At 44.0% G+C, this 15,612-nt stretch overlaps 1 protein-coding gene across 1 annotated transcript in view; it reads right to left on the bottom strand.

Moving 5' to 3' along the window:
- Positions 1-13,396, bottom strand: part of LOC143785347 (uncharacterized) — a 66,549-nt gene extending 53,153 nt beyond the window's left edge. Inside the window, exons 1-3 of the mRNA XM_077274109.1 lie at positions 13,219-13,396; positions 11,414-11,743; positions 1,322-1,621 (exon numbers count right to left, since the gene is read on the bottom strand). Coding sequence (XP_077130224.1) covers positions 1,322-1,621; positions 11,414-11,743; positions 13,219-13,282 — 694 coding nt within the window. The 5' untranslated portion in view covers positions 13,283-13,396. The remainder of the gene's footprint in view (positions 1-1,321; positions 1,622-11,413; positions 11,744-13,218) is intronic.
- Positions 13,397-15,612: the final 2,216 nt, after the last annotated feature.

The raw sequence follows: 15,612 nt of genomic DNA, 5'->3' as shown, positions 1-15,612 counted from the left end.
TGTTTGCAGAGCCCCTGATGTGCTTAAATAGTGGAAACCCCCACAAGTGACCCCATTTTAGAAACTAAAACCCTGAATGAATGTATCTAGATGTGTGGTGGGCACCTTGAACCCCCAGGTGCTTTACAGAAGTTTATAATGTAGAGTCATGAAAATAAAAAAAAACAAACAAATTTTTCCCACAAAAATATAATTTTAGCCTGAATGTTTTTATTTTCACAAGGTATAACAGTAGAAAATGGACCCCAAAATTTGTTTGGGCGCATGGCAGGGCTCAGAAGGGAAGAATCACTGTTTGACTTTTTGAACGCAAAACTGGCTGGAATCGAGAGTAGACACCATGCCACATTTGGGGAGCCCCTGATATGGCTAAACAGTGGAAACCCCCCACAAAGGACCTCATTTTGGAAACTACACCCCTCAGGGATTTTAGCCAGGGGTATAGTGAGCATTTTGAACCCTCATGTACTACACAGAATTTGATTAGATCATCATATTTTTTTTTATTTTTTTTTTTTCACAAAACTTTTGTTTTAGCCCCAAATTTGTAATTTTCCCAATGGATAATAGGTAAAAACAAGACCCCATAAATTGTTATACACTTGCTGCCGAACATGATGACACCTCTCATATGTGGTCAAAACTTCTGTTTGAGCACATGGCAGGGCTGTTAAAAAGGAAAGAGCGGTATTTGTCTAGAATAGATTGTGAATGCCATGTGGCATTTGGAGAGCCCCTGACATGCAAAAACAGCAGAAACCCCCCACAAGTGACGCCTTTTTGGAAACTAGACACCTGAAGGAATTCATGTAGGGGTATACAAAGCATTTTTAACCTACAATTGATTCACAAATTTTTAACATTTAGATGTGAGAACAACATTTTTTTCCACTAAAATACTGTTTCAGCATCAAATTTATATTTTACACTTGGGGTAATGGGAGAAATTGGATACCACAATTCATGCAATTTCTCCCAAAAGTGGCAGTACCTCATATGTGTTTAAACAATAGTCAGGATCAAATGTGAAGGAGCGCTACTTGGCTTTAAGAACGCAGATTCTGTTTGATTAGATTGTGGGCTCCATTAGTTGAGCCCCTGAGGTGCCAAAACAGCTGAAACCCTCTGAGGTGACCCCATAATGGAAACCGTCCATCGATATCTGAGATCGAACTGATGATCATGGACTTCTGAAACAGTCCGCAGAATTCCGTAAATCCACAAACAGTAATTCATTGAAAAACAGACCCTAATAATGTCATAGGTGATCAATCGATAACCAGTGCGGCAGCAGTATAAGAGATATTAGTAATAATATTACCTTCATACTCCAGACGGAAGTCTTTCTGGAGAGGAACCCGTAGAAAGTCATGATAGACGCTACATGAGAAGATCCTTGCTCGGTCCTCCTCAGTGGGTGTGATGGTCACAGCGCTCTTCACACTGTAGGTTCTGTCCGAGTTTCTCTGAGGATCCTCCGTAGAAATATTGTTCAGTTTTTCCCCATCTTTGAACCATTTAATATCAATGTCCACGGGGTAAAATCCAGTGACGGAGCAGCGCAGGACACTCTCTGCATTCACAACTGCCATCTTATCTGTGACTGTCACCTGCGGAGGAGCTAAAAGCTTATGTGTAAAACATCGATCCGTTGCCAAAAAAATAAAAAAAAAAATCTACAGGTAGATCTCAAGCTGTATGATTTCCAACAATGCAAAAACAAAACAAAACAGTCAAAGGTGTGTGATATCATTGGCTTCTGTGCTGATATAAGTGGTTATTGCAAAAATAATACCGAGATCTCAATTTTCAGTACATACAAGATTAATAGAATTAATCATATGTGACAATACAACCTAGTTTTAAATCTGCACTGTTTTTACGCTACCAACGCCTTTCTCCCTCCCCAAAGATGACCCCAAAGGCTCTCTTACCATTATTGCCACTGGACCAGACCTCCAGTAGTTCGAATGCTGTTAGTCAAGCATGTACATTTGCACCCAATGACCCTGTCCAGTAAAACATCTGATGGTGGGGTTCTAGCACAGCTCAGTTATGCTATGCCTAAGTCCCCACTGAAACCAAAAACATTCGAAACCCAAACATCCTGTGCTATTCATGAAAACAGATGCACCTTTTGGAATAAAATATACACTTTCTCACAGCTTCCTTATTGCACTGACAGCCGAGTTATGGGATAGCGCAGGTATTCTACGTAAAGCTCCTGCACACGTTGAGATGCATCAGCTCTGTGAAGCTGGATGCACAGATGGACAGGAAGAGGTGAAAAATCACATAGGTACAAGAACAGAACTTTTATGTTGGGATTGTACTGTGTATTAATAATAACCATGCAGATACTGTGCTTTGTAATAAAAATATTGTCATTGTGCAAATAACCTTTAAGCAAACAGAGGTTTTCGCCGAAGAGAAAATTGTACAGTTCTATAGATAGTCTCTAACAGAATTTATCAGAAATGATACTGTGCTGAGATGATCATTCCTGTCCATAGGTGATCTGTAAAAGTCTCTCCACCTGGACACTACTGATCAAAACTTATAAAATGTTATTATCTCAACATTATATTCATGTGGTTTTTCCTGAAGAAGTAGTAACTCTGTACTCCGAAACACGTTGAAATAAACAACCACCTTACTACACTGGGATATACGTCTTAATCCTGTAGGCAGAGCGTAAATTACCGTATATACTCGAGTATAAGCTGAGATTTTCAGCCCAAATTTTTGGGCTGAAAGTGCCCCTCTCGGCTTATACTCGAGTCACGGTCGGCGGCAGGGTCAGTGGGTGAGGGGGAGAGAGGTCTGTCGCATAATCACCTAGTCCCGGCGCTCCTGGCGCTCCCCCTGCCTGTCACACTGTCTTCGGGTGCCGCAGCTCTTCCCCTGTACAGCGGTCACGTGGGACCGCTCATTAAAGTTATGAATATGGACTCCACTCCCATAGGGGTGGAGCTGCATATTCATTTCTTTAATCAGCAGTGCCAGTGACCGCTGACAGAGGAAGAGGCTGCGGCACCCGAAGACAGTGTGACAGGCAGGGGGAGCGCCAGAACTAGGTGAGTATTTTATATTCACCTGTCCACGTTCCAACCACCGGGCGCCGCTCTGTCTTCCCGTCCTCTGGCTCTGACTGTTCAGGTCAGAGGGCGTGATGACGTACTAGTGTGCGCGCCGCCCTCTGCCTGAACAGTCAGTGCGGAGAGACGCCGAGACGGGACGCTGAGGAGCTGCAAGCAAGAGGTGAGTATGTTTTTTTTTTTTTTTATTGCAGCAGCAGCGTTATATAAGGCACAGCTTTATAAGGAGCATCTATGGGGCAATAATGAGCAGTGCAGAGCATTAAATATGGCACAGCTTTATAAGAGCATCTATGGGGCCATAATGAACAGTGCAGAGCATATATGGCACAGCTTTATAAGGAGCATCTGTGGGGCCATAATGAACAGTGCAGAGCATATATGGCACAGCTTTATAAGGAGCATCTGTGGGGCCATAATGAACGGTGCAGAGCATATATGGCACAGCTTTATAAGGAGCATCTATGGGGCCATAATGAACAGTGCAGAGCATATATGGCACAGCTTTATAAGGAGCATCTATGGGGCCATAATGAACAGTGCAGAGCATATATGGCACAGCTTTATAAGGAGCATCTATGGGGCCATAATGAACGGTGCAGAGCATATATGGCACAGCTTTATAAGGAGCATCTATGGGGCCATAATGAACAGTGCAGAGCATTATATATGGCACTGCTTTATAAGGAGCATCTATGGGGCCATAATGAACAGTGCAGAGCATATATGGCACAGCTTAATAAGGAGCATCTATGGGGCCATAATGAACAGTGCAGAGCATATATGGCACAGCTTTATAAGGAGCATCTATGGGGCCATAATGAACAGTGCAGAGCATATATGGCACAGCTTTATAAGGAGCATCTATGGGGCCATAATGAACAGTGCAGAGCATATATGGCACAGCTTTATAAGGAGCATCTATGGGGCCATAATGAACAGTGCAGAGCATATATGGAACAGCTTTATAAGGAGCATCTATGGGGCCATAATGAACAGTGCAGAGCATATATGGCACAGCTTTATAAGGAGCATCTATGGGGCAACAATGAACAGTGCAGAGCATATAAGGCACAGCTTTATAAGGAGCATCTATGGGGCCATAATGAACAGTGCAGAGCATATATGGCACAGCTTTATAAGGAGCATCTATGGGGCCTGTTGTGAATTCCGTTCTTGGGCTCCCTCCGGTGGTTGTAAATGGCACTTTTGTGAATTCTGCCCTTGGGCTCCCTCCGGTGGTTTTAAGTGGAACTGCTGCTCCTTGGATTTAGCATTAGCAGCTGCTTCCACTGATCATCTCTCCTGGCTCTGCTATTTAGCCTGGCTCTAGTCTTCAGCCAGTGCCAGCTGTCAATGTTTCTTGGTTGGATTCAGATCTCTCCTTGGATTTCTCTGATAGCCTGTCCATTTCAGCAAAGATAAGTCCTTGCTTGTTCTTTTGTTGTCCACTTGCTGTGGACTTAATCGTGCAGCTCATGTTATGTTTTTTCTTGTCCAGCTTGTCAATATGATAGATTCAGCTTAGCTGGAAGCTCTGGGGAAGCAGATTTGCCCTCCACACCGTGAGTCGGTGTGGAGATTTTTTGTAAACTCTGTGTGGATTTTTGTTAGCTTTTAATACTGACCACACAGTATTCTTTCCTGTTCTGTCTATCTAGTTAGAAGTGGCCTCCTTTGCTAAATCCTGTTTTCATTCTGTGTATGTCATTTCCCTCTCCACTCACAGTCAATATTTGTGGGGGGCTATCTTTCCTTTGGGGATTTTCTCTGAGGCAAGATAGCTTTCTGTTTCCATCTTTAGGGGTAGTTAGTTCTCAGGCTGTGACGAGGTGTCTAGGGAGTGACAGGAACATCCCACGGCTATTTCTAGTGTTGGTGTTAGGATCAGGAACTGCGGTCAGTACAGATACCACCTCCTCAGAGCTCGTCCCATGTTGCTCCTTAACCACCAGGCCATAACAGGGGCCATAATGAACAGTGCAGAGCATATATGGCACAGCTTTATAAGGAGCATCTATGGGGCAATAATGAACGCTATAGAGCATATATGGCACAGCTTTATAAGGAGCATCTATGGGGCCATAATGAAAAGTGCTGAGCATTGTATATGGCACAGCTTTATATGGAGCATCTATGGGGCCATAATGAACGGTGCAGAGCATTGTATATGGGGCATCTATGGGGCCATAATGTATGGTGCAGAGCAATGGCACAGCTTTATAAGGAGCATCTATGGGGCCATAATGAACGGTGCAGAGCATTCTATATGGCACAGCTATATATGGAGCATCTATGGGGCAATAATCAACGGTATGGAGCATTATATATGGCACAGCTTTATATGGAACCTCCTTTGGGGCAATGTCATGATTCCCAATGGCAGGGACACGGGCAAAAACGGACTAGCTCTAGGAAGATGGTATCTCAGGTAACCGCGATGCTGAACCTAACACGCAAATAAAAGTAGCCAGGGGGTGTGCCTATGTTTTATCCCTAGACACCTCGCGCCAGCCGGAGATCTAGCTTCCCCTAGAAGAGGAATACACAGACCTGGCTTGCCTCCAGGGAAACCCCAAAAGTTATAGTAGCCCCCCACATATAATAACGGTTAGGCAAGAGGAAAACACAAACGCAGTATGACTATAGATTCAGCAAAGTGAGGCCCTCTGACTAGATAGATGAAAATACAAAAGAGGACTTCGCGGTTACCTCAAAACCCTAAGGAGCCATCCTGAAACTACCTTGACTCCGTTATCAACTCATGACACCGGAGTAGTAATTTCAGATCACTAGAGCTTCCAGCAGCACGAGAAATACAAATGCATGCTGGACAAAACAAACACAAAAAATGCCAAAAAATTCAACTTAGCTGAATTGCAGACTTGGAGCAGGTAGCAAGCAACAGAGGTGCTCTGGTAACATTGATTGCCGGCACTAGAGTGACTGAGAAGCCAGACTAAATAGGAAACTCCCAATTTCCTGATGAAAACAGGTGCACTGGAAACACAAGACAAAAGTCAACCAGTACCACCAGTAGCCAACAGAGGGGGCCCAAAAACAGAATTCACAACAGTACCCCCCCCCTTAAGGAGCGGGCACCGAACCCTCATGAGAACCACCAGGGCGATCTGGATGCGCCCTATGAAAGGCGCGAACCAAATCAGAGGCATGAACATCAGAGGCAGTCACCCAAGAATTATCCTCCTGACCGTATCCCTTCCATTTAACCAGATATTGAAGTCTCCGTCTGGAAATGCGAGAGTCCAAAATCTTCTCCACAACATACTCCAATTCACCCTCCACCAGCACAGGAGCAGGAGGCTCAACAGAAGGAACAACCGGTACCTCGTACCTCCGCAACAACGACCTATGGAAGACATTATGAATGGTGAAAGATGCTGGAAGGTCCAAACGAAAAGATACAGGATTAAGAATCTCCAAAATCTTATAAGGACCTATGAACCGAGGTTTGAACTTAGGAGAAGAGACCTTCATAGGGACAAAACGAGAAGACAACCACACCAAGTCTCCAACACGGAGACGATGACCCACACGACGACGACGATTAGCAAACTGCTGAGTCTTCTCCTGAGACAACTTCAAATTGTCCACCACATGACTCCAAATCCGGTGCAGTCTATCCACCACAAAATCCACTCCAGGACAATCCGAAGATTCCACCTGACCAGATGAAAAACGAGGGTGAAACCCAGAATTGCAAAAGAAAGGAGAAACCAGAGTAGCAGAACTGGCCCGATTATTGAGGGCAAACTCTGCCAACGGCAAAAAGGTGACCCAATCATCCTGATCAGCAGACACAAAACACCTCAAATAAGTCTCCAAAGTCTGATTAGTTCGCTCCGTCTGGCCATTAGTCTGAGGATGGAACGCAGATGAAAAAGACAAATCAATGCCCATCCTGGCACAGAACGCTCGCCAGAACCTAGACACAAATTGAGATCCTCTATCAGACACGATGTTTTCCGGGATACCATGTAAGCGAACCACATTCTGAAAAAATAAAGGAACCAACTCCGATGAAGAAGGCAATTTGGGCAAGGGTACCAAATGAACCATCTTAGAAAAACGGTCACTCACCACCCAAATGACGGATATTTTCTGAGAAACCGGGAGATCCGAGATAAAGTCCATAGAGATGTGCGTCCACGGCCTCTTCGGAATAGGCAGGGACAACAACAATCCACTAGCCCGAGAACAGCAAGGCTTGGCCCGAGCGCAAACATCACAAGACTGTACAAAGGTACGCACATCCCGAGACAGGGAAGGCCACTAGAAGGACCTGGCCACCAAATCTCTGGTACCAAAAATTCCAGGGTGGCCCGCCAACACAGAAGAATGAACCTCTGAGATGACTCTACTGGTCCACTCATCTGGAACAAACAATCTCCCAGACGGACAACGATCAGGCCTATCAGTCTGAAACTCCTGCAAAGCACGTCGCAAGTCTGGGGAGACAGCAGACACAATCACTCCATCCTTAAGGATACCCGTAGGCTCCGAATCACCAGAGGAGTCAGGCTCAAAACTCCTAGAAAGAGCATCTGCCTTCACATTTTTCGAGCCCGGCAAGTATGAAACCACAAAATTAAACCGAGAGAAAAACAATGACCAGCGCGCCTGTCTAGGATTCAGACGCCTGGCAGACTCAAGGTAAATCAGATTCTTGTGATCAGTCAAGACCACCACCTGATGTCTAGCACCCTCAAGCCAATGACGCCACTCCTCAAATGCCCACTTCATAGCCAAGAGCTCCCGATTACCGACATCATAATTTCGCTCAGCGGGCGAAAATTTTCGAGAGAAGAATGCACATGGTCTCATCACTGAGCAATCGGGACTTTTCTGCGACAAAACCGCCCCCGCTCCAATCTCGGAAGCATCAACCTCGACCTGAAAAGGGAGCGAAACATCAGGCTGGCGCAACACAGGGGCAGAAGAAAAGCGGCGCTTAAGCTCCCGAAAGGCCTCCACAGCCGCAGAGGACCAATTGGCAACATCAGCACCCTTCTTAGTCAAATCAGTCAGAGGTTTAGCAACACTTGAAAACCCAGTTATAAATCGACTACAGAAATTAGCAAAGCCCAAGAACTTCTGAAGACTCTTCAGGGAAGTAGGCTGCGTCCAATCACAAATAGCCCGAACCTTGACAGGATCCATCTCAACAGAAGAAGGGGAAAAAATATTCCCCAAAAAGGAGATCTTCTGAACCCCAAAGATACACTTTGAACCCTTTACAAACAGAGAATTGGACCGCAAAACCTGAAAAACCTTCCTAACCTGTTGAACATGCGACTCCCAGTCATCCGAAAAAATCAAAATATCATCCAAATACACAATCATAAATTTATCCAGGTATTTATGGAAAATATCGTGCATAAAGGACTGAAAGACTGAAGGAGCATTAGAAAGACCAAAAGGCATTACCAAATACTCAAAATGGCCCTCGGGCGTATTAAATGCAGTTTTCCACTCATCTCCCTGCTTAATCCGCACCAAATTATACGCACCCCGAAGATCAACCTTAGAGAACCACTTTGCCCCTTTAATACGAGCAAATAAATCAGTCAATAGTGGCAATGGATACTGGTATTTGACTGTAATCTTATTCAACAGGCGATAATCAATACAGGGCCTCAGGGAGCCATCTTTTTTACCCACGAAAAAAAAACCTGCTCCTAAAGGGGATGAGGATGGACGGATATGTCCCTTTTCCAAGGACTCCTTAATATACTCTCGCATAGCAGCATGCTCAGGCACAGATAGATTGAACAAACGACCCTTGGGAAACTTGCTGCCCGGAATCAAGTCTATAGCACAATCGCAATCCCTGTGAGGGGGGAGAGAACTAAGTTTAGGCTCCTCAAACACATCACAATAATCAGACAAAAATGCCGGAATTTCAGAGGGAGTAGATGAAGCAATGGAAACTAAAGGTACTTCCCCATGAGCCCCCTGACATCCCCAACTTAACACAGACATTGTTTTCCAGTCAAGGACTGGATTATGAGTTTGCAACCATGGCAATCCAAGCACTAAGACATCATGCAAGTTATGCAACACAAGGAAGCGAATCACCTCCCGATGGTCAGGAGTCATACACATAGTCACTTGTGTCCAGAATTGTGGTTTATCCCTAGCCAAAGGTGTGGAATCGATACCCTTCAGAGGAATAGGAACTTCCAAAGGCTCTAGGCTAAACCCACAACGTCTGGCAAAGGACCAATCCATAAGACTCAAGGAAGCGCCAGAATCCACATAGGCATCCACAGTAATAGTTGATAATGAACAGATCAAAGTTACAGACAAAATAAACTTAGACTGTAAGGTGCCAATTGCAAAAGACTTATCAACCTTTTTTGTGCGTTTAGAGCATGCTGATATAACATGAGCAGAATCACCACAGTAGAAGCACAACCCATTTTTACGCCTATAATTCTGCCGTTCACTTCTGGACAGAATTCTATCACATTGCATAATCTCCGGTGCCTGCTCAGAAGACACCGCCAAATGGTGCACAGGTTTGCGCTCCCGTAAACGCCGATCAATCTGAATAGCCATAGTCATGGATTCATTCAGACCTGTGGGCGTAGGAAACCCCACCATGACATCTTTAACGGCGTCAGAGAGACCTTCTCTGAAATTCGCCGCCAGGGCGCACTCATTCCACTGAGTAAGCACCGACCATTTTCAAAATTTTTGACAATATATTTCAGCTTCATCATGCCCCTGAGAGAGGGCCATCAAGGCCTTTTCAGCCTGAATCTCCAAATTAGGTTCCTCATAGAGCAACCCCAGTGCCAGAAAAAACGCATCCACATTGAGCAGCGCAGGATCCCCTGGTGCCAATGCAAATGCCCAATTCTGGGGGTCACCCCGCAACAAGGAAATAACAATTCTAACCTGCTGAGCGGGGTCTCCAGCGGAGCGAGATCTCAGAGAAAGATACAATTTACAATTGTGCTTAAAATTCAGAAAGCGAGATCTATCTCCAGAAAAGAACTCAGGTATAGGGATCTTGGGTTCAGACATAGGAGCATGTATAACATAGTCTTGGATATTTTGAACCTTAGAGGCAAGAGTATTAAGATTAGAAGCTAAACTCTGGATATCCATTTCTCAACAGCAGAGATCTGAGCCATTCAGGGTTTAAGAGGAGAAAAAAAAACAAAAAAAAACAGCAGATGGCAATTATGGCTAGACAGAACTTCTGAGTAAAAAAAAAAAAAAAGTGTCAAAAACTTCTTTTTTTTCTCTCCTTCTTTAGCCAATACCTTTAATACATTATGGCCGGCAATACTGTCATGATTCCCAATGGCAGGGACACGGGCAAAAACGGACTAGCTCTAGGAAGATGGTATCTCAGGTAACCGCGATGCTGAACCTAACACGCAAATAAAAGTAGCCAGGGGGTGTGCCTATGTTTTATCCCTAGACACCTCGCGCCAGCCGGAGATCTAGCTTCCCCTAGAAGCGGAATACACAGACCTGGCTTGCCTCCAGGGAAACCCCAAAAGTTATAGTAGCCCCCCACATATAATAACGGTTAGGCAAGAGGAAAACACAAACGCAGTATGACTATAGATTCAGCAAAGTGAGGCCCTCTGACTAGATAGATGAAAATACAAAAGAGGACTTCGCGGTTACCTCAAAACCCTAAGGAGCCATCCTGAAACCACCTTGACTCCGTTATCAACTCATGACACCGGAGTAGTAATTTCAGATCACTAGAGCTTCCAGCAGCACGAGAAATACAAATGCATGCTGGACAAAACAAACACAAAAAATGCCAAAAAATTCAACTTAGCTGAATTGCAGACTTGGAGCAGGTAGCAAGCAACAGAGGTGCTCTGGTAACATTGATTGCCGGCACTAGAGTGACTGAGAAGCCAGACTAAATAGGAAACTCCCAATTTCCTGATGAAAACAGGTGCACTGGAAACACAAGACAAAAGTCAACCAGTACCACCAGTAGCCACCAGAGGGAGCCCAAAAACAGAATTCACAACAGGGCAATAATGAACGGTATGAGCATCTATTTTTATTTTTGAAATTCACCGGTAGCTGCTGTATTTTCCACCCTAGGCTTATACTCGAGTCAATAAGTTTTCCCAGTTTTTTGTGGCAAAATTAGGGGGGTTGGCTTATACTCGGGTCGGCTTATACTCGAGTATATACGGTATCCACTAACTCTTTAGCTTCTGATTATGTCAACATTGAAAGAAACCTCTGCACATTAGTGCGAACACCGGTGGTTGTTGTTGCTCATTTATGGTAATGAAAATAATACTCACCTCCGATGTCCAACCTGACCTCCTTCTCCTTCTTCTCCGAGCCATAGATCACAGAACACTTGTACATCCCACCATCAGGTATTTGTATATTAGAAATATCCAGATTAGCAATTCCCATTACTAATACTCCTGTGATCAGGGAATATCTAGGAGAGGTTGTCCTCACAGTTTTATCATAGCTCAGGATTTCCTTATCTCGAAAATACCAGAATATTGTGAGATGATTGGGATCTACAGGAGGATTGTCCACTGTGAATGGGCAAGGAACCCGAGTGTCAGATCCCAGTCTGGCAGCGTGTACGGGTGGTCCGGTCAGCTCTAGTGACGACACTGTGGACAGTAACAGATTTATCATTATATACCATTCAGCACGGGGGTCCTAAGCTGGAATCCAAATGGGGCAACATCTATTGTGCATGAACTGTTGTCTTTTTTTCTACCGTATACCAAAAACATACTTAGTTTTTATTTAGTGCTAATTTTTATGGCCTTTATTAAGTCACTCAATCCTTGGGGGCGTGCCCTTAGACTGCTTTGCATAAGTATCCTGTGAGCACCGCCCCCTTGGCAATGATGATAACAATTTGCACTAAATAAAAAGCCACATAATTCAGGAACCACAAGTTGGATTTAAAAGAAGCAAAAACCAGACTAATCAGGGGAGCAGTGAGAAAAATGTAAGAGAAAAATTGGTCATCTTTAATTGTGTATTGAATTGGTGCACACATACAATATCGGTATTTAAACACTCTTCAGGTCAATGTAACACACCTAAAAAATATTAAACTACAAATTTGAGGATGAAAAAAAAAAGCTTTGGAGGTGTGCGCTAACTACTAACAAATTGGGGAGAATCCCAGATAAACCCTCACTACAAAGCCTAAAATTTAACTTTATTAACAATATAAAAAAATGTATTAAAGGGTATAAAAACAGGACACAGACATTTAGCGCACTAGTCCTCTCCAACATCTTTCACCGCATTTGCGGCGTCATCAGTGAAGGTTTATCTGGGGTTCTCCCCAATTTGTTAGTGCTCCTGAAAAATGACTAATTAAACGTAAGCGGCTTTCTGATCAGCAGATGAATAGCCCTGGTGCACTAGGGGGAAGATACAGTAACACTCCAGGGTGTCTTTAGAGGATCTAGAAGGCTAGAAAGGCCCTTACATCTGACCAACATGGAGGTGGGGGCACAGGTCCAAATTTTGCACCGCGGCCCATGGGACACTAGTTACACCACTGCACTGAGAAAAGTGTATACCAAAAAGTCCTGTGTCCCAATCTGGATTGAAACAGGATTTATGTATCACAGAGTAAAATAACTTACACGGCCCTAAGGCATTATTACTGATAAAGGTGTTAGTACTCTACATATATAGGATTGTATGGGGCTGTCAGTCATATAGATCTGCAGGGAACACGTTTTGGTGGTTTCCAGTAAAATCCTCCGGGTTACCATACAGAAGACTTTAATGTTTGCAGTCCTCGAGATCTCTGGAGGTAAAATGTTAATATGTCATTATTTGTAATGAGTCCTGTCCCTTGTTGATGACAGAGGACACCGATTTCCTCTGGGTGGAAATAAAATCTTCTCTAAACATTCAATAATTATATACTGGACAGTAGGAAAGACGACTATAGAAGACGGCAGAGGGCAGATGGTAGCACACATCGCTATCATCCCCACCGGTCTGTGAAGCAGCCCCTCAATCTACCAAACTGTGACAAGGACCTTCTAGAAGTGCAGGTTCTCCAGATTCCATATTCAGTGCCGTGACCGTCCCCTATACAATCATTACTGACCTGAGCGATGTAGAACCAGGAATAAGAGTAAAGTCCTCACAGCCTCCATTTTATGAAGATTCATAGTCTTATGATCGGTTTTCCCCTCGATCACTCCTCTACTTTCACTTTCTGTACTATTCTGAGGACTTAACTCTTTCCTTACAGGTTCATGTTGCAGATCTCTTATCTGCCCATAATCCTAGATTAGCTCGACCTACTCAACATTCGCCTCTATATTTAGGTGCAGAGTGTATATGTATGTGTGTATGTATGTATGCATATATAATGTGGTGTCAGGGTGACGCTCTCGGGATATGTTTCTCCAATGCCGGCTTTCTGTCCCGTGTACTCACAGGGCAGATGACATTAATGAGGCAAACTAAACACTGCTGAGCGTGACTCCATCTGCCTCATTAAAGTGAATGCCACATCCGGGGTTCTGCAGGAGTCTCATATTTCCACCCGATTCACTGACGTGTGGTAAAACACAATGTGAACACTCCCCTAGGCAGATGATGTGCTTTGTTATGTTAGTGTCTTATGCAGGATTTCCATGACTGAACTGGGACGTCTCCTTAACCTGTACTGGGTTCTTATTCTGTGTAGCCATTATGTAGAGATCTTGTTGTTACACAGACGCTCTTTACTTTTTCCTCCTTTCAGGACTCAACTAGCCTTGGGGCTTTCCACACTCTCGAGTAGAGGTGTACTTAGTTTTCCAAACACGTTTTATTGTGTGGAAAATTAAAGTGGTAATCCAGTCTGCAAAAATTATCGCCAAGCCACTGAATATGGGATAATTGTTAGACCTGTGTGGGTCTGTGATCACTATAATGGGGAACATATAATATACAGTCAGTCACTCCTGCACCCTGCATGTCTATGGCACTGATGAAGACCGCCGATCATTGGGCTAGGCTCTCGTCACTCACATACACAGTGAAATAAGGATCACATGTGTGAACAAGCCCCCATAGTGAACTGACAGTCACCAAGTTTCTCAACAAAGACCGCACAAAAATCTAAACATACTTACTAAGTCAGCATGCCCTAGCTCTGCCCAACGCGTGTCGCTGCCTCAAAGCAGCTTCATCAGGGGAAGGGGATCCTTATTTGGCTTATTTTTGCCTTAGCATTTTGTTACAAACACATTCTGAGTGTTTGCATATGTGTTTGAGCCTCTGATGGACTGTCTCCACTTTGGTGATCTATGACTTTATACATTGATTCATGCATGTTTATATTTTGTTTATATGGAAACTGTCAGATGGGTATTTATATATGACTAGATGGTGGCCCGATTCTAACGCATCGGGTATTCTAAATGTTAAAAAAATTATTAAAATAAAAAATAGTTATATACTCACCTTCCGTCGGCCCCCGGATCCAGCCGAGGCCTTTACCGATGCTCCTCGCGACGCTCCGTTCCCAGTAATGCCTTGCGGCAATAACCCGTGATCATGTAGCAGTCTCACGAGACCGCCACGTGATCTCGGGTCATTGACGCAATGCATTCTTGGGACCGGAGCGTCGCGAGGGGCGGGAAAGCCTGGCGCGGAAGGTGAGAATAAAATGTTTTTTTTTTTAAACTATTATTTTTAACATTATATGTTTTACTATTGATGCTGCATACGCAGCATCAATAGTAAAAAGTGAAGCGGTGTTTAAATCCGGCCGCGACCAATCAGCGACACGGGATTTCCGTTACAGACAAACAGAAGGAAGTACCCCTTAGAAAATTATACACATAGATTTGGTTCTAAGGGAGATTGATCTGTTGGCTTACTACAGTCATTTGAACATTTCATTATTATATCAGGTCAGAGCTAGGGCATGCTGACTTAGGGAAATACTCACTTGCACGAAACTCGTATGAGTCTCGCATGTTAATGCTGCCGGCACTCAGATCGGAGCGTGCGGCCGCATAGGAATACATGCAGCCGCACTCTGCGCTCCTCTGTGCCAGGTGCAGTGCTGGGTATTGACATGCGAGACTCATCCGATGTTTTTTCCAGCCATGGACATTTGACATCATTCTCCCTGGAAATCCTTTCATTGCCTCTTTTATACCAGATCTATCATGCATTCACAATATTGACTGCCTTTATAATAATTTTTGAATATATTTGTAATTTTGCACATTTCCTCACTTGCCTTTCATTGTCTTGCATGTCGCTCCATCATGATTTGAATTGTTTTTAATTGTATTTTTTGTCTGTCTTGGCATTGTTGTTGTAATAAAGCCTCTATTTATTGTTGCCTTGTATGCACTATATTTTGCGCTCTTTTTCTTCACTATTAGGCCGGGATCACACACAGCGAGAAACGGCCGAGTATCGCAGGTTAAAACCAAGCTCTGGCATCGGCACTCAGAGCTGAGCATGCGGCTGCATAGCAATACAAGGAGCCGCA

This window comes from Ranitomeya variabilis, chromosome 7, assembly GCF_051348905.1.
Source record: "Ranitomeya variabilis isolate aRanVar5 chromosome 7, aRanVar5.hap1, whole genome shotgun sequence".
Taxonomy (NCBI): domain Eukaryota; kingdom Metazoa; phylum Chordata; class Amphibia; order Anura; family Dendrobatidae; genus Ranitomeya; species Ranitomeya variabilis.
The sequence above is the reverse complement of the archived record's forward strand: the minus strand, read 5'-3'. Positions and strand labels throughout refer to the sequence as shown.